This window comes from Dermochelys coriacea, chromosome 3 (genome assembly GCF_009764565.3).
Source record: "Dermochelys coriacea isolate rDerCor1 chromosome 3, rDerCor1.pri.v4, whole genome shotgun sequence".
Taxonomy (NCBI): domain Eukaryota; kingdom Metazoa; phylum Chordata; order Testudines; family Dermochelyidae; genus Dermochelys; species Dermochelys coriacea.
Genome location: NC_050070.1, coordinates 186,345,379 through 186,368,937, shown reverse-complemented (window position 1 = coordinate 186,368,937; position 23,559 = coordinate 186,345,379). Strand labels below are relative to the sequence as shown.

At 37.4% G+C, this 23,559-nt stretch overlaps 1 protein-coding gene across 11 annotated transcripts in view; it reads left to right on the top strand.

Moving 5' to 3' along the window:
- Window positions 1-23,149, top strand: part of CCDC88A (coiled-coil domain containing 88A) — a 354,197-nt gene extending 331,048 nt beyond the window's left edge. For 3 of the 11 annotated variants that reach the window (XM_038395525.2, XM_043512323.1, XM_043512330.1), the window contains 6 exons: window positions 734-817; window positions 1,788-1,991; window positions 2,309-2,380; window positions 3,558-3,638; window positions 8,841-9,109; window positions 13,999-15,926. In XM_038395525.2, the coding sequence (XP_038251453.1) occupies window positions 734-817; window positions 1,788-1,991; window positions 2,309-2,380; window positions 3,558-3,638; window positions 8,841-9,109; window positions 13,999-15,030 (1,742 nt within the window). In that variant the 3' untranslated portion in view covers window positions 15,031-15,926. Of the gene's footprint in view, window positions 1-733; window positions 818-1,787; window positions 1,992-2,308; window positions 2,381-3,348; window positions 3,471-3,557; window positions 3,639-8,840; window positions 9,110-13,998; window positions 15,927-19,063; window positions 19,164-19,762 lie in introns of those variants that run through there. The other 8 variants (XM_038395536.2, XM_043512326.1, XM_043512327.1 and 5 more) reach the window with 8 other exon arrangements.
- The last annotated feature ends 410 nt before the right edge of the window (window positions 23,150-23,559 follow it).

Genomic DNA, 23,559 nt, shown 5'->3' with positions numbered 1-23,559 from the left:
CTGTTTGGTACTTTTTTCCAGTAGCAATTTGGCAGGGTACCATGCCAACCAGGAAATCTGAGCAACCACTGCAGCTTTATAACAAACTTGTAGTTTATTATTTCAGTTTTCTGCACTCCATTCACATAGTCCCTTGAACAGATGGTCCATAGAAAGAAAATGTACAGAAACAAAGAGTGAAAGAGAGAGTTATTTAATTAATATGCACAATACATAATGTATCAAAACTTATAAAAATGTAAATCATGAGTGAAAAGTGCAAGAGAGAAGCAAATTAGAAAAGACACATTATAGCAAGTAATTAATATTCAAACTCTTTTTTAAAGAGGAAAAGTGAATGTTTTATTGAAATCACAAAGTAATTAAATTTTTAGGCCTTTTGAATAAATCTATTTTCCACTTTCTTGGAAAAACTCTATCTCTTTATATAAATCTCTGCAAAGAAGTTACTTTTGTTTTTTCAAGAATTTGGCATTCTGAACTTTCAAAGTATATTACGTTCCTCACCATTGTCTTCAGTGCTTTTCTGAGTATATTGAAGGTTTCATAGCGTAGTTTTCATATTTCATTATCACTCAGTAGCATGAGAATAATAGTTTTTAGCATAGCATACATAGCTGAAACTCAAACATTCATTTCTATCCTTAGTTTCAACATTTAACTTCCATCTGTTCTTCTCCCTTTTTTCTTTCATTTCCCTGTTTCCGTTTTTCCTCATGCTATGACATAAAAGTGATTGCACTGAAAAGACTGCCCTTTTTGAGGAACAGACCGAAGGAAAAAGACAAAATGAAGGCCTTCTACCGTCGCTCCATGTGTAAGACTTTGACAGTTAGCTTCTTTTAAATGGCTACACTGGCTTCCATTACTAATTTTTCACTAACCTTTCCCCTGGACCGTGCTGTTTTTTACTATTTTGCAATGTGCAAGTCCTGCTATAATACAAGGAGCTGGAAGAATTTTTGAAAAACCTTGGCACTGAATAATATATGTATATATACATACTCGATTTATTGTGATTACATTTTATGTATTTGTATACATATTTATTATATATACACATTGTGCATGCATGTGTATATAAATTTACAGTGCACTCTAGACATTTGAATAGTTTTAAATTCCACTTTTAGTAAGCATTTTTATAAACCACAAATATCTTAAATTTTTGGTTTAAAGAATCTATAGAGAAAGTAGTGCAAGGATATAAAGTGGTCTGTTACTCTTTTCAAATGTGTGTCATTTCTTCTTTACTAAAATGTTCCATTTTTTAAAAAAGGGGGTGGATACTTCTATAGTGTTGTAAAAGCAAAGGAGTATATCATAGGATGCCATCTCTTTCAGATCCTTTTAACTACTATAATGCAAAATATAGTATTCCTGCAGTAACCTGAACCTGCAGTAACTGAACAAGGACCCCAACCATTGCCAAAGTTCATGTTGTGTTAGCACCTCTACTCATCTTACCCTTATTCATTCCATTTGTCTTTGCAAAACAACATATCAAAGCTTCTAACATATATATTGCATATCATTGAAGCACAAGCATGGCACTTTTATCTAATAAAATCAATTAAAAATCATATCTGAACTGAAAGTATGGCCTGTAATACTTTTCATTCATTGAGCTGATTGCATGTCATAACATGGATGATCTTGTGTTTGTAGCTTTCAATATTCAGTAGGCCTTGATGCTTAGACAAATGTCAAACTTTTTACAATACAAAATAGAAATTAAAAAAATACATTCACCCATGCTGATTCATTTGCTTTCATTTGCATCCCAGCCATGAATGACCTGGTGCAGTCCATGGTCCTAGCAGGAGGACAATGGACAGGTAGTTCTGAGCATCTGGAGGGCCCTGATGATAGATCTACGGGTAAAAGGAAAAAAGAATTGGGAGCTATGGCCTTCTCTACTACAGCTATCAACTTTGCAACTGTCAACTCTTCTTCAGGCTTCAGATCCAAGCAATTGCTAAATAATAAAGGTATAGGTAGAAGCTTTTTGCGTTGTTGTGATTATATTGGTAACAACAATTTTATATAAATCTGTTTTTATTCCTTCATATTTCACATTCTTCTGTAGAAAACCTGAATAATTGAATTACAGTACTAAGAAGTAATTGAGTGGGTTTAATAGCTTCAATTGTAAAATACCTTAGTTTTTCCTACAGAAAGGCTACATAAGCAAAGATGGATTGTATTTAAAATAATTATTTCATTACATTTTACAGATGACAAATGTTTAAATTACGTTTTTGCTGTGAAATTTAATTTACATACTGTTTTATGTCTCGATGTATAGACACTACATCCTTTGAAGATGTAAGTCCACAAGGCATTAGTGATGATTCTAGTACAGGATCAAGAGTTCATGGTAAGATGTGAACTTTAATTAAATAATAAATTAAGAATACATGATGTGAATGCTAATGAAGTTAGCGCACACAGTGAATTGAAGCTTTGCAAGTGAGCATGTTTTCTATAATCTGTGTATGACTTGACTATATGGTGCCATTTCTTCAAACCTAATACTTTTTCTTTTTCTATAAAATAATCTTTCCATTAACTGTTGTGTATTTTAGAAGACGATATCTATGAAATGCACCAGAACAGAATACAAATTCTTTTTGCCCATTTTCAGATATATTTGGGTTTAATTGTGAAAGAAGGGAAATTTTGACTTGCATTAAAAAGCTCTTTAGAGTTCAGTGACTCATTTCTTGATTTTGAAGTAAAGTTTTATATATTTCATAGTACAAAATAAGTCTTTTCATCAAGTAAAAATACAGAGTGAAAAAGCTAAATAAAGAAATAAATACAAGAAATTTCTTACAAGAAATAAAACTTAAACTATTTGTCTTCACTAAAATATTTTAAAATGAATATAAACAAAATTGAAATAAAACATTGTTATTTAGTATTTTGGAAAATATCAACAGTGCAATTATTTCCTTTGTACTAACAGGTGCTAGAACTAGAGGCATGGGGGATGCTGTAGCACCCTCTGGCTTCAAGTGGATTCCGTTATATACAGGGTTTTCAGTTTTGGTTCAATGGCTTTCAGCACCCCCATTATACAAATTGTTCCAGCACCCCAGCTTATATTGGGGAGGAGCACAGGACATTAACTATGCATATGCTCTTGCTCCTCCTGTTTGTGGCATTTCGACAGTGTGCAAGGTTCCTTGTCAAATCTGTTGTAAGTGACCAAATCACAAGCAGCTTTCTGCATGCCACTGTGTTCTTCTAAAATCCTTGTTTCTCACTAACAAATCTGTTTCAATTCTAAACATGCACTCTGTTTTCTGTTTTTCTTTCCCTTGTATCTTACTGTTCCTGTAGCATCCTTTACTAAAGTGTCCTCTTGGACTGCCTGGAAATTCCTTCGCTTTCTGATCTGTAAGAAACAACACTTAGTTGACAATGGGCATGCTCAGCTGGTGAAATAGTGCATGATTCCTACCTCAGAACATTCTGTGATCAGAATGTAAAGATATAGTGTCATCTGCTAAAATTGTGTTCATCATTCTGTCTCCTTACTTTTCATTTAGCTTCCAGACCAGCCAGCCTTGATAGTGGCAGAACATCCACTAGTAATAGCAATAACAACGCTTCACTTCATGAAGTCAAAGGTATGGTGTAGGTGAATTGCCATCTATGCTTCATTTCCATGACTTTGTTTGTAAGATGGGCTGGTAAAAAAATAAAATAAAAAATTCATGGCATGTTTTTCTTTTAACACTTTATGGTTATGTCAGTGGTGAGCAACTTGCAGCTCGCGGACAGCACGCGGCCCGTCAGAGTAATCCACTGGTGGGCCACCAGACAGTTTGTTTACATTTGCACAGCCACCCGCAGCTCCCAGTGGCAGCGGTTTGCCATTCCCGGCCAATGGGAGCTGTGGGAAGCAGTGGACAGCACGTCCCTGTGGCCCACGCCGCTTCCCGCAGCTCCCATTGGCTGGGAACGGCAAACTGTGGCCACTAGAAGCTGCGGGAAGCCGTGCAAATGTAAACAAACTGTCTGGCGGCCCACCAGCGAATTATCCTGACAGGCCACATGCAGGTTGCACACCACTGCTTTATGCCCTTCGTTTTCCAAATTAGGGAAGAATATTAATATAATAGACCTTCAAATGCATTTAGTAAATATTAAAATAGGAGCAATTACAATATATGAAGTTGAAACTATTTTAAAATAAATCTAAGATAGACCATACATACAAACAGCCATACTGGGTCAGATCAATGGTCCACCTAGCACAGTATCCTGTCATCCAACAGTGGCCAATGCCAGGTGCTTCAGAGGGAACGAACAGAACAGATAATCATCAAATGATCCATCCTCCGTTGCCCATTCCCAGCTTCTGGCAAACAGAGGGTAGGGACACCATCCCTGCCTATCCTGGCTAATAGCCTATCCTTCATGAATTTATCTAGTTCTTTTTTGAACCCTGTTATAGTCTTGGCCTTCACAACATTCTCTGGCAAAGAGTTCTACAGGTTGACTATGTGTTGTGTGAAGAAATACTTCCTCTTGTTTGTTTTAAATCTGATGCCTATTAATTTAATTTGGTGACCCCTAGTTCTTGTGTTATGAGAAGGAATAAATAACACTTCCTTATTCAGTTTCTCCACACCACTCATGATTTAATAGAACTCTATCATATCCCCCCTTCGGTGTCTCTTTTCCAAGCTGAAAAGTCCCAGTTTTATTAATCTCTCCTCATATGGAAGCTGTTCCATACCCTTAATTATTTTTATTGCCCTTTTCTGTATCTTTTCCAATTCCAGTATAACTTGTTTGAGATGGGGTGACCAGATCTGCACGTAGTATTCAAGTTGTGGGCATACCATTTATTTATATAGAGGCAATATAATATTTTCTATCTTATTATCTATTCATTTCCTAATATTCCCAACATTCTGTTAGTTTTTTTGACTGCAATTGTACATTGAGTGGATGTTTTCAGGGACCTATCCATAATGACTCCAAGATCTCTTTCTTGAGTGGTAACAGCTAATTTAGACCCCATCATTTTATATGTATAGTTGGGATTTTTATGTTGTCCACTGTGCATTACTTTGCATTTATCAACATTGAATTTCATCTACCATTTTGTTGCCCAGGCACTCAGTATTATGAGATCCTTTTGTAACGCTTCGCAATCTGCTTTGGACTTAACTGTAGAAAAAGAAATATTCTCTAAAAAAAAAAGATAAAAAAAATTTAGCCACAAAATTAATTTCAATTCAATTACATTTTTAAACAGGGAAATAATACTCCTTAATTTTTTGTATTGTATCTGTGTGTTTCTGGCATCTTATCTCTGAAATAAAATCTGTAAAAATGTACAACACAAACTAACCAAAATAACTACAAGGTATATAGAGATGTGTATAGAATAAAATGCAGTCACCTTTACAAACTTTTAAATTTTGCCTTTAAAAACTAGATAATGTTACCACAGTATTAGCAGTATTCCCTATATTTCATGTATTAATATAGATTTTTTAAAAACCATTTTAATCCTGTTTATGATGGTCTTCCACAAGATTTTATATTTACTGCTGACTGAAGAATGCTGAATATGTTAGAGTAGCATCCATTCATAAGACTTCATATAATGTATTTGGGTAATACAGTAACTCCTCGCTTAACGTTGTAGTTATGTTCCTGAAAAATGCTACTTTAAGCGAAACAATGTTAAGTGAATCCAATTTCCCCATAAGAATTAATGTAAATAGGGGGGTTAGGTTCCAGGGAAATATTTTTTTGCCAGACAAAAGACTATATTTTTATATATATATATATATATATATATATATATATATATATATAATACACAGTATACATTTAAAACAAACAATTTAATACTGTACACAGCAATGATTATTGTGAAGCTTGGTTGAGGTGGTGAAGTAAGAGCATGGGATATTTCTCAGGGAATGCCTTACTGCTAAATGATGAACTAGCACTCAGCTGAGCCCTCAAGGATTAACATAGAATCATAGAATATCACGGTTGGAAAGGACCTCAGAAGGTCATCTGGTCCAGCCCCCTACTCAAATCGGGACCAATCCCCAACTAAATCATCCCAGCCAGGGCTTTCTCAAGTCTGACCGTAAAAACCTATAATGTGGACATATTGTTGTTAATGTAGCCTCACACTCTACAAGGCAGCACAAATGGAGGGAGGGGAGACACCATGGCAGAGAGAGACAGAGACACATACCGTGTGTGTGAGAGAGACACGTATTGCCTCTTTAAGTATGCTGACCCCAATCTAAGTACACTGTCTTTTTAAATAGATCAGCAAGTTTATACAGTAGCTGCTGCCAGCAAGCTCCCTCCGTCCCGAGCCCTGTCGTGTCCCCACCCTGCTCTGTGGAGATAAGGTACAGGAGCGGGAGGAGGCGGACACCCTTACATTAGCACCCCTCTTCATTCCCCCCTCTGCACAGGAAGCAGGAGGCTCCCAGGAGCAGCTCCAAGGCAGAGGGCAGGAGCAGCACAGGGCAGTGGGGGAGGCACAGGGAACTTAGGGGAGCAGGGAGCTGATGGGGGACTGCCGGCCCACCCTGGTTCCAAGCCCCCACCAGCTAGCTCCAACAGGCGGCTCTTTCTGCAAGCAGTGGACAAAGCAGGCAGCTGCCGAACAACGTTATAAGGGAGCATTGTGCAACTTTAAACGAGCATGTTCTTTAATTGGTCAGCAACATAACGAAACAACATTAATTGGGACGGCTTTAAGTTAGGAGTTACTGTACTTTCTTGATAATATATGTTTATTGGTAATTTAGAAGTGAATACTAGAACAGCGTTTTTTTGCCTTGTTTATTTTGTTACTCTCTACTGTGAAAGATTCCCTGAGGTATTTTTTGCCCCAGATTGTACATCAACAGTTTCTACTGTTGACAGCTTTCCTTTCTTCAAATATAATTACATTATTCAGAAATAACAAAAAGGGTAGAGAGCAGTTTACTATTCATTAGTATCTTTGACTCTGATCCTATAAGAAAGATTCACAAAAAGAAAAGGAGTACTTGTGGCACCTTAGACACTAACAAATTTATTTGAGCATAAGCTTTTCGTGAGCTACAGCTCACTTCATCGGATGCATTCCGATTAAATGATGAAAAATTGAAAAATCAAAGAAAATTGATATAGCAGCAATTTTTTTGCACTTAATGCTATGTTCCTCCTTCAGGTCAGAATTGTAATAAACTAAAATTGACAATACACCTCTATCCCGATATAACACTGTCCTTGGGAGCAAAAAATCTTATCATGTTATAGGTGAAACTGTGTTATATTGAGCTTGCTTTGATCCACCGGAGCGCGCAGCCCTGACATCCCTCCTGCCCTCCCCCCGGAGCACTGCTTTACTGCGTTATATCTGAATTTGTGTTATATTGGGTCGTGTTATATTGGGGTAGAGCTGTATAAGGAAAACCTTTCTAGAGGAGCCTTTCTAGAAAATTCTGTTGAAGAATTGGCAGTCATTTTCTTCAAGTTTGTGGACAATACCAAGATGGGACAGATTATAAATGCTTTGGAGAATAGGATTAAAATTCAAAATGATCTGGACAAATTGGAGAAATGAACTGACGAAAACAGGATGACATTCAATAAGGACAAATGCAAAGTACTCCACTTAGGAAGGATCAGTTGCACACATATAAAATGGGAAATGGACTACCTAGGAAGGAGTCCTTCAGAAAGGGATCTGGGGGTCATAGTGGATCACAAGCTAAATGAGAGTCAATAGTATAAAATTTTTGTAAAAAAAGGCAAACATCATTCTGGGGTGTATTAACAGGAGTGTTGTAAGCAAGACAGGAGAGGGAATTCTTCCGCTCTACTCTGCACTGATTAGGCCTCGACTGGAGTATTGTGTCCAGTTCTGGGTGCCACATTTCAGGAAAAATGTGGACAAATTGGAGAGAGTCCAGAGAAGAGCAACAAGGATGATTAAAACATGACCTATGAGGGAAGACTGAAAAAAATGGGTTTGTTTAGTCTTGAGAAGAGAAGACTGAAAGGGGTCATGATAGCAGTTTTTAAGTACATAAAAGGTTGTTACAAGGAGGAAGGAGAAAAATTATTCTTTGTAACCTCTCAGGTTAGGACAAGATGCAGTGGTCTGAAATTGCAGCAAGGGTGGTTTGATTGGACATTAGGAAAAAGTTCCTAACTATCAGGGTTGTTAAGCACTGGAATAAATTGCCCAGGGTGGTTGTGGAATCTCCATTACTGGAGATTTTTAAGAGCAGGTTAGACAAACATCTGTCTGATAATACTTAGTTCTGCCATGAGTTCAGGGGACTAGACTACGTGACTTCTCGAGGTCCCTTCAAGTCCTATGGTTCTGTGATGTGATTCATGTTCCACCTTTTGTGTCTCATTTATATAAGATGTCACATGAGTAGCAGATGACAATATACACTTTACAGAGTTGCTGAACATGAATTGAATCATAAAGTCTTCTGTATATATTTAACCTCTTATAATCTAGTACTGTGGAAATAAATTTACAAATTTCAAGTGAAGGGTATTTTGGTTTTTTTCATTGAAAAACTGAAAAATCAGGTTGAAAAGTTGTAACAGATAAGCCAAGGGGTTGAAATTGCATTTTATAGCATGATTTCAGAATAGGATATTTGATCTGAGTAATATAGGACAATTAGAGTCTTCAACATTTTTAAAAAGTATATAAACAGCATTATTAAATGACATATAATAATCCTCCAGATATTGTTCAGAAGGTGCTGTTCAATAATTATTTTCATGTAATTTTTATTATAGAATATTTAATACTGTTTACCCAAAAGCAGGTGGAGTTAACAACCAAAGTAGGCCACAAAGTCACAGCAGTGGAGAATTTAGTCTGCTTCATGAACATGAGGCTTGGTCTAGCAGCAGCAGCAGTCCTATCCAATATTTGAAAAGTCACACTAAGTCAAGTCCCATGATCCAGGAAAAAGTGCATGAAACAATGGATAATCAAGGAAAGCAGAAGATCAAAACTGGTTCTCCTGGAAGTCAGGTTGTTACTCTGCAGCAGTTTTTAGAAGAAAGCAACAAGATTACTTCTACAGAGGTTAGTTAAAAAATTATTTTAATTTTACAGCTATACAATACCCTATATTTATGCACAGATTTAATATGGTACTTACAGTGTGTGCCATTGCAGGACCCCCTTAAAATCCTTTTAAAGAGACACTGTCAAATAATAGTTTTTCTACACAAACAATTAGTTCATGGCAAGCTGGGGGTGTGAATATATCCTGCACTAGCCTGCCACAGACTATCTGTCCATGTGGACCCTGCTGACATGCATTAATAGTTTGTTAATACACTTTGATATAGTCTTTTTTGAATCAGGACTACATCAAATTGCATTAGTGAACTGATAATGAGTGTCAGCAGTGTTGATACAGACAGTCTGTGGCAAGCTAGTGTGGGGTAGATTCACACCACAGCTGCTGCAAACTAAATGTTCCTATAGAAAAGCCCTTCATTTTCAGGTCCAAAATGTAGTTTTTGTTAAGGAAAACGGAAAAAGGAGGGTGAAGGCTATAGAATGTAATGTGAGATGGTATGCTAAGTAGGAACTAAGTGTCATTCTGGTTCAGTGTGCTGTGGGGAAAAACAGCTGCTACCCACCTGGGATTAGTAGAACTGCTCAGATGGCAGGGAGTGTACTTAAATCAGTGTTTGCATCCCCAGTAAAAGGAGACCGATCCACTCCTGGTATAATTTTAAAAGAAATAAATACAAAGCGTAACATTTTGTAAGTGGTTGCTGCTTCCCTGATGACCACAATTGGAAAGAAAAGTTGAGGGCTCCTGTCCTAAGTGCTGTAGCTGGGCATACTCAGTAGTGGCTGGGTGGGCAGTCATATGCCCCAAAGTAGTTTCCTTTCTTCTTACTGCCTGGTAATTGTCTTCAGTGAGAACTGCTGTCAGAGCCCTCCTCATGAAGATGGAGAAAGTGGTGGGATTGTCTTCAGAGGTTTCCCCTCTAACGCACCATCTAAGGAGGCTGTCTTGCCTGTTTCAGCTTCTCCAATTGATGCTAGGATCTTTCTAGTTTTGGTGGGATGAATGTCTGTGACTCCTGATATTGTTACCAGGGGTTCTTTCAATCCAAAGTTCTTAGTAACTTTACTCTGTGCAAGGTGGTGTCAGGAAATAAATCCATGGAGATACGGTCGTCCGACTGATAGATGGTTGGTACAAACAAGACAATACAAGAGTGCTTTCACTTAAAGCTATACTTTACTTAGTATCAAGCACTTACACATGTCCGCAACAGGTTAGTAAAACACCCCAAGAAATTCATATTTACCCAGGGTCTTGGGGGAGGTCTCAAGTGGATAACTGCAAGCATCCAATGGCCAGCCGGCCATCTGCAAGGGAACTTGAGAGGTGTCCAAACATTCAAGTCAGGTAGGGGAACTTTCCATCAGTTATCCAGTTGTATAGCAATAGTTAACTATTGCCAGACTTTCCATCTTGCAAAACAACACGCATCAGAAAAACAACTCATGTCAGGAGGACAGAGGGTCATGTTTTCTCTTTGAGGTCACTCACTTCACCCTCCCCTCCTGGTCTATTAGCTGTGCTGAGGTGTCAGAAAGACCTCCATTTAGCTGCTTTCAGCAATAAGCATAACAATTGGTATTCCAGCTGCTGGCAGTGGTTTAACATGTTACTGGGCTCTGGGTTATCAAAAATCTGCTCCTACAATATCCTTTTAGCACCTCTGGCCAGGAAGCCACCACTTAGACTTTTGGACTCCCTGGAAGTCCAAGAGAAAGGAAGAATAGCCCTCCCAGTCAATGAAGGTTTGTTGAAACTAGCTAAAGAGGTCTGGAACCACTCCTGCCTATGGTATTTCTGCCTCAAGGAAACCTGATTCCTTCATACTTAATTCTCAAGGAGGGATTTTATTTATTTTACCAGCGTCCTATAATGTACTCACTTGTGATTTCTGTTGCAAGTGAGAAAACTAGAAATGGGAAGATCTCATTGAGTCCAAATGATTGGTCATGTTTGGAATAAAGGTTTATTCTTCAGCTTCCCTGACATTATGATTGGTGGCGGTTATAGCCAGATATAATTTTTTTTCTGGCCCAGAACCACCTTTAGGGACCAATACATTCCTGGGTTAAGAAACAGAAATTTCCAGAGTTGTTTAAAAAGGGCCACACTGTTTCCAACAGTTTCTGTGATATCTTAGACAAAACTGGTGGGACTTTGGTTAGGACTCTTCCTTAGGAACCCCGACTGGCTCAGGAATTCTGGTCTCTAAGTTGAGGCCCAGGCAAAAGTTGTGGACTTCACTTTTGAAGACACAGATGATTTCAGCTCCAAGACAGGTATGCTCTTGAGCTTTGATTTAGCAAGGTATGTAAGCTCATGCTTAGGTGCATCCCTATTCCCCATGATTGTCTCATTTCACATGCTTAATGTTAAACCTTTTCTTAAGTGCTTTGCTAAATATGGATGGATTTATGTGTGTTTAAGTGCTTTGCAGACTGTGCTTTTCTTTTTTTCCAAAATTCCAATAAAGTCAATGGCTAGGCTTGAGTTAGCCTGTTTTTCAGAGGAAATCTTCAGTTAGATTGCATAACAGACACTTTCAGAAGTCGTCTTCAAGAGCTTGCTACCAGCAAAGACCTACACAATTGGAGAAGTCATTCTGTCCCTGCCACGGGAGACAACGCTCTTCCTTCTAGACCTTGGTAGACTGACCTGCTGGTGGGGGCCATATTTAGTCAGTGAATTTAAGGATGCTCCAAAGAACACTGAACTAGTCTTGGAGTATCCAAATCCTTGTCTTTCTTCCCCTTTTACGGCATCCTTTGAGGACTTCTTGTCCTTTTTGATTTCAAGAATGGCGAGCATTGCTTCAGACCACTGGGTCCTAGAGATCATTGAACTGGGGAATTTCCTGATGCTTAAGAGCTATTACCAAACTACCTATTTACTTTTTCATGAGAAAATGAGGTCATAACTTAACTGAAAATTCCTCCTGGTCAAGATTTTGAGTACTACTAGATATAGCCTATGAATTCCAGATGGATGGAGCTAGTTGAACAGAAAAGGAAACTTTCTTCCAACTTTGCATATTGGATTTCTTCCAGCCGCTGGAACCTGGTTCAAATCCAGAACTCCACACACTAATCTTAGGCTCAAAACACTGGTACATATTCTTCATATTGTTAAAGAAATTATCAATTAGTTAGTGAAAAGGAAGGCAGCTGGGAGAGAATATGCGAGTGTGAAGTTTTAATTACTTGATTGGTTGAGCTACTTGATGTCAGAGGAGAAGTAATATGTCATGAACTCCAGATAGTTGCAGCCTTTCACAGACGTCTAGTTTCCAGGGTAGAAATGTTTCCTTATAGCCAATCTATATGATAGCTCAAAGTTGTATACAATTCAAATTTAAGAGGTAAAATATCACTTGCAGGTTTGCCACTAATGACTAGTCCTAAGCAATTCAAATAAATGTAAAAGCAGCAAAGAGTCCTGTGGCACCTTACAGAGTAGCAGACGTACTGGAGCATAAGCTTTTGTGGGTGAATACCCACTTCATCGGATCTTGAGCTGATGGTGTCAAATTTGCAAATGAACTGAAGCTCAGCAGTTTCTCTTTGAAGTCTGGTCCTGAAGGTTTTTTGCTGCAGGATGGCTACCTTTAAATCTGCTATTATTTGTCCAGGGAGGTTGAAGTGTTCTCCTACATGTTTTTGTATATTGCCATTCCTAATATCTGATTTATGTCCATTTATCCTTTTACGTAGGGACTGTCCAGTTTGGCTGATGTACATAGCAGAGGGGCATTGCTGGCACATGCTGGCATAGATCAGTGGTTCTCAAAGCCAGTCTGCCACTCCAGGCCAATGCGGGCTGTGGGAAGTGGCACGGGCCAAGGGATGTGCTGGCCGCCCTTCCTGCAACCCCCATTGGCCTGGAGCGGTGAACCATGGCCAGTGGGAGCCGCGATCAGCCGAACCTGTGGACGTGGCAGGTAAACAAACCGGTCCAGCATGCCAGGGGCTTTTCCTGAACAAGCGGCGGACCGGCTTTGAGAACGACTGGCATAGATTACATTGGTGGATGTGCAAGTGAATGAATCGGTGATGGTGTGGCTGATCTGGTTAGGTCCTGTGATGGTGATATGATATCTACACCAGCAACACCATCACAGGACCTAACCAGATCAGCCACACCATCACCGATTCATTCACCTGCACGTCCACCAATGTAATCTACGCCATCATGAGCCAGCAGTGCCCCTCTGCTATGTACATCGGCCAAACTGGACAGTCCCTATGTAAAAGGATAAATGGACACAAGTCAGATATTAGGAATGGCAATATACAAAAACCTGCAGGAGAACACTTCAACCTCCCTGGACACACAGTAGCAGATTTAAAGGTAGCCATCCTGCAGCAAAAAACCTTCAGGACCAGACTTCAAAGAGAAACTGCTGAGCTTCAGTTTATTTGTAAATTTAACACCATCAGCTTGGTATTAAACCAAGACTGTGAATGGCTAGCCAACTACAAAAGCAGTTTCTCCTCCCTTGGTGTTCACACCTCAACTGCTAGAAGAGGGCCTCATCCTCCCTGATGGAACTAACCTTGTTACCCCTAGCCTGATTCTTACTTGCATATTTATACCTGCCTCTGGAAATTTCCACTCCATGCATCCGACGAAGTGGGTATTTACCCACGAAAGCTTATGCTCCAATACGTCTGTTAGACTGTAAGGTGCCACAGGACTCTTTGCTACTTTTACAGATCCAGACTAACACGGCTACCCCTCTCATACTCAAATTAATGTAGTATTTAAATAAAATAATAATCTAATTGTTTTTCACTTTCATGCAATAAAGATGACTAAAATATCTCTCTTGTAAATTTAAAAATTAAATCAGAACTACACAATAAGCTGTTTGGATATGTTTTGACAGATAAAGTGTGCAAGCCAAGAGAATCTTTTAGATGAAGTAATGAAAAGTTTGTCTGAGTCTGCTGAATTGGCAGGAAAAGAAAAGCTAAGGAATCAGTCATCTGTCGGCAGCGGTATCGTCAGATCATTAAGTGTGAAAAACACAGTTGACTTCTCAGATGGAAGGTCAGCTAAACCTGAACAACCTGTAAGGCCCAGCCCTCATAAAACTGAAGATACCTACTTTACCAGCTCTCCAATAAAATTGACGTCAAGTACTCAAGGAAAGGTCAAGTCAGTCAAACAAAAAGTACAAACAAATCCATCACAACGACAATCAAAAGATTGCAGCCCTTATGCTACCTTACCTCGTGCAAGCAGTGTGATTTCTACAGCAGAAGGAACTACTCGAAGGACAAGCATTCATGATTTTTTATCTAAGGACAGTAGGCAGCCTGTATCAATTGATCCAGCACCATCTACAGCTGATAGAAGCATTCCATCAGCATCTAGTGAGTACTGTGCACACCAGCAGTCCTCTAATTTTTTTCATTATATATCTTACAATGTAGATTCTGTTCCACAAAATGATTTAGGTAATATAATTAAACCAGATCACTTGGGATATAAATCTGAGAAGCCTAGGAATTCAAGGATGGGAAAGTCAAATTTTGTTGACAAAACTTCAAGCACTAATGTGTTCAGTGATAAAGTTGGTGTATCTACTAATGATAGCACAGGGTCATTTACTGTGGCCCATGTGTCACAGACATTTTTATCCCTTAACACTGATTTAGTTAGTAATATAAGTGGATTACCTCAAAGGTCTACAGCAAAGATAACTGATGAGACATTTGTCTCATCAGTTAAATCTTTACAGAAAGATCATGAACAGTCTTCTGATGACCATATATCTGATAACAGTAACTTACAGTCAGTTCTAAATAGTGAATTTATTGCTGCTTCTGCACATGTAGATACTAGCAAGATTGAATCCCCTTTACTGGTTTCTGAAGATAACCAAACTGTTTGGTATGAGTATGGTTGTGTATGATAAGAGAGATGTCATATTAAATACAAATGACACAGATGTTCTTGTCAATGTCAGCTGATTTAGGGAATGTTCTACTAAAAATAAAAAATAATTTCTTGGCAGGTTTATGGGGAAGGTGTTTTCCTCTGAATGGTGATATAAAAATCAGCTGTGTATTACAGCATGCGTAAATGTAAAATTGTAATCACACCAAAACTTGCATGAAACATTAATTGCACTGTATATTTTCTGCATGCCTCTAAAAGCCTTAATAATACAAACTAATGTTCTGTATTTTTTGTCACCTGCTAGAAATATTTTGTTTTTCTATATATTATTGAATGCATGTTAAAGCAGTTGCATGCTGCATTGCCAAAAATGGCACAAAGAACCAGGTAATTTTTACCAACAGGAAGGTACTTTTCTCACTTGTACTTTTGTTTTCAGATGCATCACCCATACAAAAATGCCTGTCTATCCTCTTGCACATATACAATAATAGCAAAAAACCTCAACCAATTAGAGAGATTTCAGTATCTTTCGCTTTTTATTTATACTATGTTTTGTGTGTCATTTTGCTCAAGGAATAAGTTGTAGCCCAAATAATTCAGTGCCTGTAGTTTGCACAATAAATATGAACTGAAGTTCATATTTATTAAAATATTTGAACTTTAATAAATAAAACAATTGTTAATATTCATAAATGATCATTTCAAAATATAACAATCAAATTAAGTGTAGCAGTTCCATAGAAAAAATTATCCTCCTCTACCTCTTTTTCCCTTTCCTGTGGTTTGTCTTCCCATGTCTGACATACAGAGGTGGTCCAATATGCTGTTTTATTTGGAGTCAAGTAACACTATAGTTTTATGAGAATTTTTACAATGTATAATAATAATAAAAATCTTTACTAATTATGGTGGAAATTCTTTTTTTTCCTATGCAGATAGAACATTGCTTAGTTAGAAAATGAGGCACATGAGATTTGACAATACGACTATATTAAATATGAATGCAGCTGAAATAATATAATTTAAATATTTGATTATAAATTGTCTATTTTGGAATGCTTTATAGAATAATTTATCTAAACAGAAAATGATGGAAAAAAGCTATTTACAATTCTAGCATCTCTGCAACTGCTTGAAATCACACTTTAAGTCTGGTAACAATTTAAGCTTAAAACAATTTCACCCAAACTTTAAAATTATAAAAAGAAAAGGAGTACTTGTGGCACCTTAGAGACTAACAAATTTATTTGAGCATAAGCTTTCGTGAGCTACAGCTCACTTCATCAGATGCACCATACTTCAGCTATAAATTGCATGTGCTTGTAGAGCTGGACCCTTAAGTAGACATCAGCATTTTTTTAACAAATTGAAACACAATTAAAATTTAGGTTTGAGAAATCAAAAGTAGCTGTGCTATATAAAAACCTGCATGAGAGAAGAAAATATATCTTGTTGAAAATAATGAATTTCATATTCTAACTTTTAAAATTGTGCTTCTTTGGCCAGAAATATTGTGGCATTACACAGCTCTGCCACATGGGGACCCAAATTTGATACCTTTGGTCCCAGGTCAGCAAGGACTAGAAGTGCTGCAAGAATAGCTCTTCATGAGGGAAGCAGTAATTCCTTTGTGTCACTCTCTAGAAATATCTTCAGCTGATACAGGAGCATCATTGATGAACTTTGGAGGAATCCATTGGCAGGTCTCTGCATGATGAACTGCCTTTAAAGGTGGGAGGAGGAAGTAAGTGGAGAACGTAAAGTGTCTGAGAGAGACTCCACGAAGGAACAAATTATGCTTCTTCCAAAACATAAAATACTCTTCCTTTACCATGTTTGCACTCCTACACAGTTAATGGGCTGATAACCAAAGGATAAGTGAGAGATTTATGTCCAGCCTTGTGTTTCTTAATTATGTCATTACTGTATCTACTTTAAAGATAGTTTCTGGCCTAAATACAATAAAAGAAATGCTGTCAACATAATTCTTCTTATTCTCACACACACAAAGTACATCAGTCTTGGGTCATTTCATTCTGCTTCACTTCTTGTTGTTCCATATATGTTTAATTCATTTTTAATATATTCAGTGCTGCCAGTTGAACAGAAATATGCACAATAAATTTTAAAAGTTATCTATGGAATTATATAGGAAATCTATAAAATCTTGACGTATCCTACAGGAACTCAGAAAGCACACTACAAGCATCGGTACTTTTTGGGGAGGGGATTGGGTAACTGACAGCAAACCTATTTCTTGGAAAAACCGATAGCTTATAATGAGGTACATTGAGTTTATTAAGAATAAACCAACAGCACCATTCCAATCTGTTAGTGCTCAGCAGCGAGGCCAACGAATGAAGGGAAACAGAATTTCAACCTACCTTTTCAACCCTAGATGTGATCCTTATAGATTGATATTGAGGTAGTAAAGGAAACTTTTCCTGCCAATTTGTATTTCCTTCTCTGAATCATTTTCTTTCCTTTCACATACGCTAAATTCTCACACATCAATCTTCTTCTTTCGTATGCCTGGTAGAGAGCAGCAACTATAATTTCACCTGAAGTTGATCGAGCCAAATGACTACATCAGGAGTAGCAGAACTTATTGCAGTAATGCCGCCTTCATATTTATAAATTGGGTAGTAGGTAATGATATGTTTGATGGTCTGTCATGAGGAACCACACTCGCCAATTAAATTTGATGATTAATAAAATAACTCTGGCAAAAGAAAGGGGTCTTAAAATGGATGCAATTTTTCTTTTATATTCATTTTCACTACCAGCACCTTATACTACCAGAGTGATATTAAGAGGCTTTGTATAAATGAAAATCAGCCCCTTTAAATTTTGTATTTTCACATTGGGGTTCTGGAGTGACCTCTTTCAGCTTGGGCCACTATAACTATTTCCCCTTATATTTCAAATTTATGACATGCTATTGATCATAGAAATTTTAAAAGTGACCCTGTGTTCCTGGTTTTCTGTTGGGCCTGATCCTGCCCCATTGATTTCAATGGGAGTGGGAGCAGACCCATTATTAGGGAGTATTTTAATTGCCTTGAAAAATCAACCAAAAAAAATCAACTGTGCTCATCAGCTCTAATATTTGGGGAAAAAAAACAGATGTGCTCATGCACAGAGTTTTTCTCCTCTGAACTCGTCTGGACTGTACTCCCTAACAAATATTCACACGTCATGGCTGAAACTTTTAATTCTTGTTTCACACGTGGAGGCTTTGTGGGATTCCCTTCATATCCCATCAGTGTTGCTCCTAGATCAATCAGAGGGCTTCCTACAAAGCAATACAATGCGCTCATTTCTTGATCCATGTCTCTGCAACTCCTGGTCCCTGCTGGCCTTAGAAATGCAAATCCAGACCTAAAAATCAAATTTTGCATGGTAATTCAGAGTAGTTGGTCATCAGCCACAAATGGACATTAGACATTTAATTAATTGTTCTGCCATGAACAGGAATAATATTTTGCTTGCAACGAAAGGTTTGCTTGAAGCTTTGCTTTTCTAAATGAACACTTAGTTAAGATACTGTATTGTGCATGTTACATCTGTTGCATGCAGAGGTTATTTTCCACTTTACAGACTTGAATTGAGCCATTTTAGTGTGTGTAACTAGCAGTTAGGTTTAAACAAACAAACAAAAGTTGAGCCAATAACTCTTCCGGTGTAAGTGGGCACAGTTCCATTGATTTCAGTGGCGTTTTGCCCTTTCATACTGGCACAGATTTAGGACCATTGCATTTAAATGTTGTATTTAACCTCTTGTGGATTTGAAAAGTAATATTTGATTATTTTAAAAATGCAAATGTGAACTTTTATAACAGGTTGACCTTTAAGATATGTCTGTAGATTATTCTAGTGAATTCCTTCCTTTCCTCTCTCTCAACAATCCTGTCCCTCAAAAAAGTATTTTTATACCTTTGAGCAGGTATATCCTACTATTAAGTAACTGTGTATTGTAAAGTGAGGGCTTTTTCTTGTCCTGCTAAACAAATTGAATAACATGAAATGCTTTTCTCCTGCAGATGTGGAAGCTATACCAGAAAACAGAAATTCAAAAAGCAGGTCTAGGGAGCAACAAAGCTCCTAATGCTATTACCCACTACATGAGATGTGGGCCAAGTGGTGAGTTTCCTGCCCAAAATGTAAATGAGATTAATTTCATTTACAACAAACTAACAGCATTATGTATAACAATAAGTGCACATTGCATTAACAGATGTAAATATTGCTTGCTTAACTGGCTTTCTATTTTGCTTATTAGTAAAGCCAGAACAGACTGCTGTAGTTAGGTTTGTTTGCCTGTCTGGGCAGGGAACGTGAAATCTTTTAACACTTTTTTTCTTGTAAAATGACATAATTTTTATATATAAGATTTCTAGGATGTCTTTTAAAAACTGTTAAAACTTCATAAAAAAAAGCTTCAAGAAAATGAAGTTATGCATTAGTATTGAAAGCACTTATTTAGAAAGGGACAGATAAATGCAAAAGAATAGTTTTATAAAGCAAAAAATGTTAGTTTTACAAACTATTCTGTATTGCAGGGAAACTGCCTTTTTGTAAAGTTTATCTTTGGCATTCTGTCCTTTTCTTGTTCTCACTAAATCTCTGATGTATGCTGTTAAATTCTTTTAGAAACTTTACTCTGAATTTTGTATCTCTTCTACTCTTTAAGCTTTTCTTATGTTCTCTTTCTTCTTTTTCTACCTTTCAACTGAACACAGAGAGAAAAGTGTCCTTCAGTGTCTCAGTATGAAGCCTTTATTTCTGAAGTAACAAGACAGTCGACTATAGGAATCAATAATAATAATTTTAAAAAACGTTAAGGGAACTTTTTACAATTCTTCGTGAATAGAGCAGGCAAGAAATACAAACCTTCCTTCCTTCCTTGAATCAAGGAGCTCTACTGGAGTCTACTGATGAAACTTTTTAGACGGTTTTAGGAATTGTTGCACATTGCACTGTTAAGATCTACTGAATAAAGGACAGTTCTCATCTCCTTAAAGACCAACCATTTAAGGTATCAAGAATTACTCCAGGAATAAAATACTACGTCTTTCATCTTTTGTTTATGAATTTAGCCACTGATTGCTTACAGCTTCTGCTAATAATTAGCAAAAATCTAACAGTTTATATTTAGTTCTGTAAATCTGAAATAAATGCCATAGTATTTTGTGGGCATTTACTGTATATACAGATACAAAAAACCCACAAGCTTACAGGCACTTCACTGTCTTATTTGATTAGCATAATCTGCATGATGTTGCTCTTTAAAAGAAAAATCTGTGCTGATTATTATTTTGGTGCATACTGCAAAATTATCTACATGAAAACATTTGAACAACTCCATAATAAAGGTGGAGTGATGGAATATTCACACTATGTAGAAATTCTTGTGTTTTGTAGATGCACAAGTTATACTGCACAGATAAGTTCAGAAGTTCTTTACAGGAGATTGACAAGAATAATTTTACTAGGACTTTTTTTTCCTAATGTAGTTTTTCAACAAATGGCATTCCCAGGATAAAACTGTCTTATACTAAATGTTTGTGTTTTAACTATTTTTTTAAAATTTGTGTTTTGATGTATGCTGACTGTGGCTTAGGAGGTTTTCTTATGGCAAAAAACTATGTAAATAATGTCATCTGCATTTCACAATCAATTCACTCATTAAGATTCTCTTTTCTTAATAAGACATTCTGTTTTGTTAATGATAATTTTACATTAAAATCGATAAATGTTATTAGTACTTTTAAAATATTTGTATGCATTTGTTGTCTTGAAGACATTTGCAAGAGCACAGAAAAGCATATTTAGTTAACCCAGGGAAACGTACATGGACTTATCACTGGATCCCAATTTATATTAAATATCAAAAATTTATTTTCTTATATATCAATAAGTGCATTAATAATTCTATGAAAAATCAAATTAACTGTGTAACCTCATAGGTTTTAATCCAGCAAACGCTTATGCACATGAGTAATTTTACATGATTAGTCCCACTGATGTTAATGGAACTATTCCCATAAGTAAAGTTAAGCACGACCATAAGTGTTTGCAGAATCAGGGCCATGGACTACATTTACACCAAGTTCACAACATTCCTTAACCTGTTTGGCAGAGCAACTATATATAGTTTTAAGTAGTAATAATTTATTTTTTTAGGCTTTCACAACCATCTATAAAGGCTAGAGCTGGTTGGGAAAACTTTGACAGAAACATTTTCCATCTGAGAATACAGTTCCGTCGAAATTGAAATACTTTGTAAATCGTATTGATTTTACCAAAATTTGGGGGGGGTTGGCAGGAGGGTGGTTCTTACAATGTCGAAACATCCTGTTTCAGTACAATCAGAATGAAACATTTTTATTTTTTTCCTTTCTAAACTTCATTTTGAAATTTTTGGAGTATCATATATAATATAAAATTAAAAAATCAAAATCTAAACAAGTTTTAGTTTTGTTAAAATCTGAAACGATTTTTTTTAATTTTCTTTTGCAGAGAATTTTGAAATTGTCGGATGTCATTCTAACTGGAATTAAAACAAATTTCTTAATCCTCCACAGAACAGAATTTCTGTTCTCCACACAAAAAACATTTCTGATAGCTTGTCAGAATGATAGATTATTTTATGAAATAGAGGGCCCAATCCTGCTACCATTATTTTCAATGTCAAACTCTCGTTGATTTTAATGGAGGCAGGATTGGGCTCATAGGGCTTGAACTACAAAGGAGTTTAGGCACCTAAGCCCAAAATCTGGATCCTCAAAATCCCTGTTCAACTGTCCCATTACCTGTAAATGCCTAAAGTCCATAGGTACCGAAGTTTCTGCCAGTAAAGTCCTCTAGGTGCCTAAATTTCTGCTGGTGATGAATGCTCAGTGCCTAAGCCCTGGCAGATCCTTATGCTAGCCATTGCCCTGCCTACCTCACCTGCGGGGCATGATCCAGTAGGTATTTTCATGAGCCACCAAAGAACATGCCTACCAGATCAGGTTCTGACCAAAACACAGTGGAGATGGTCATGGTGCTCTGCACTAATGAATATTTAAATAGATTACACAAAGTGGAACAACTTTGACATTTGACACTGTGAGAGTCCCAGCCCAAAATACCCTATAGCTCAGTAGTTCGAGTGCTTCCTCAGAAGACCCAAGTTCAAATCCCCACTCTGCCTGATTCAGATCAGGGACTTGAACTCAGGTTTCCCACCTCCCAAGTGGGTGCCGTAATGACCAGGCTGTAGGATATTCTACAGTGGGTCTCTGTCTTTCCCTAGGTGCCCAACTCCAGAAGAGGGTTCACAGCTAGGAATCATGACTAGAGGGAGGCACCTCCCTCCAGCCTCGACGTAGGTGTCTAATTCCCTTTGTGTAGTGGGGCTTAAGGCACACCTCTCTCCCCAGCATTTCCTACTAGCTAGTTTAGCTACACAGCATGCTGGCTTCTCTGAATCCTGTTCTTAGATGCCTAACTCGGGGCTGTGAATTTATTGGGCAGCAGGGTGCCTAGACATTAGGCATTGCAGTGCCTGAGCCTAAGTCCCCATTGTGGATCTAGCCCATAGAGAGAAAAGTTCCCCTTACATTCTTTAGCAGACAGAAAGTACAGTGCTGCTGTGCTAAATACATCCATAAGGACTTCAAGGTACCAATAGTGGGAGACACCCAAAACATAAAATATTTTGAAAGCATCTCTCTGTTCAGTCTTGATCAAACTTCTGAATTCTTGTTAAGGGTCTGCCTCTGTGAGTTGCTGAATGGCCTCAATGCCCATAAATTAGCGTGGGGATTGACAGCACTCAGCCTCATGCCATTAGGTTCTGAATTATTAGCAACATCAGTAGTATAAGTAAGCACTCCTTTATGATTTAACAAGCATACATGCTAATGGCTAAATCCTAGTTATATTTTACAAAGGCTAGGCAACAGTATGTACCTAGGGATACCAGAAAGTGTATCCACCCAGGAAAAATCCTGCCATTATAGGTCAGGGTGATATATTGGCATGACCAACATGCTTCATAGTGCTTGTTTTATTGCTTTTCCATTATGCACAGCTATTGTGGCTATCCTGTGCTTCTGATGTATGAGCTGCATATACACTTACCAGATTTCTGATTGGCCATGTCTTTTTTCTCAGATTAGCATCTTTCTTGGCTTTGCATTTATTTAGCTATTTTATACACTCATGAGTTTGGCTAATATTACATTTCAGATCCTCCTACACATGCTGCCTTTTGCATCCCATTATGTCTTTCTTTACATCTTTGTGTCTCCTAATGCACATTTATGACACCAGGCAGGCTTTAGCCTGAAATGTACATTTATTATATATAATTTAAATGATAAAAATTAATGTGTTAAAGGTGAAATTCACTCTTCCCCTTCCCAATGCCTAGGTAGTCAGTCTTTGTGTGGAAAAAATAAGGAGGGAGTTGGGAGCAATTCATCCTTCAATTACTCAGATGCTGTTCCTGACTTGTGGACTGAAATGCTAACTACTGCCTTTCCATATC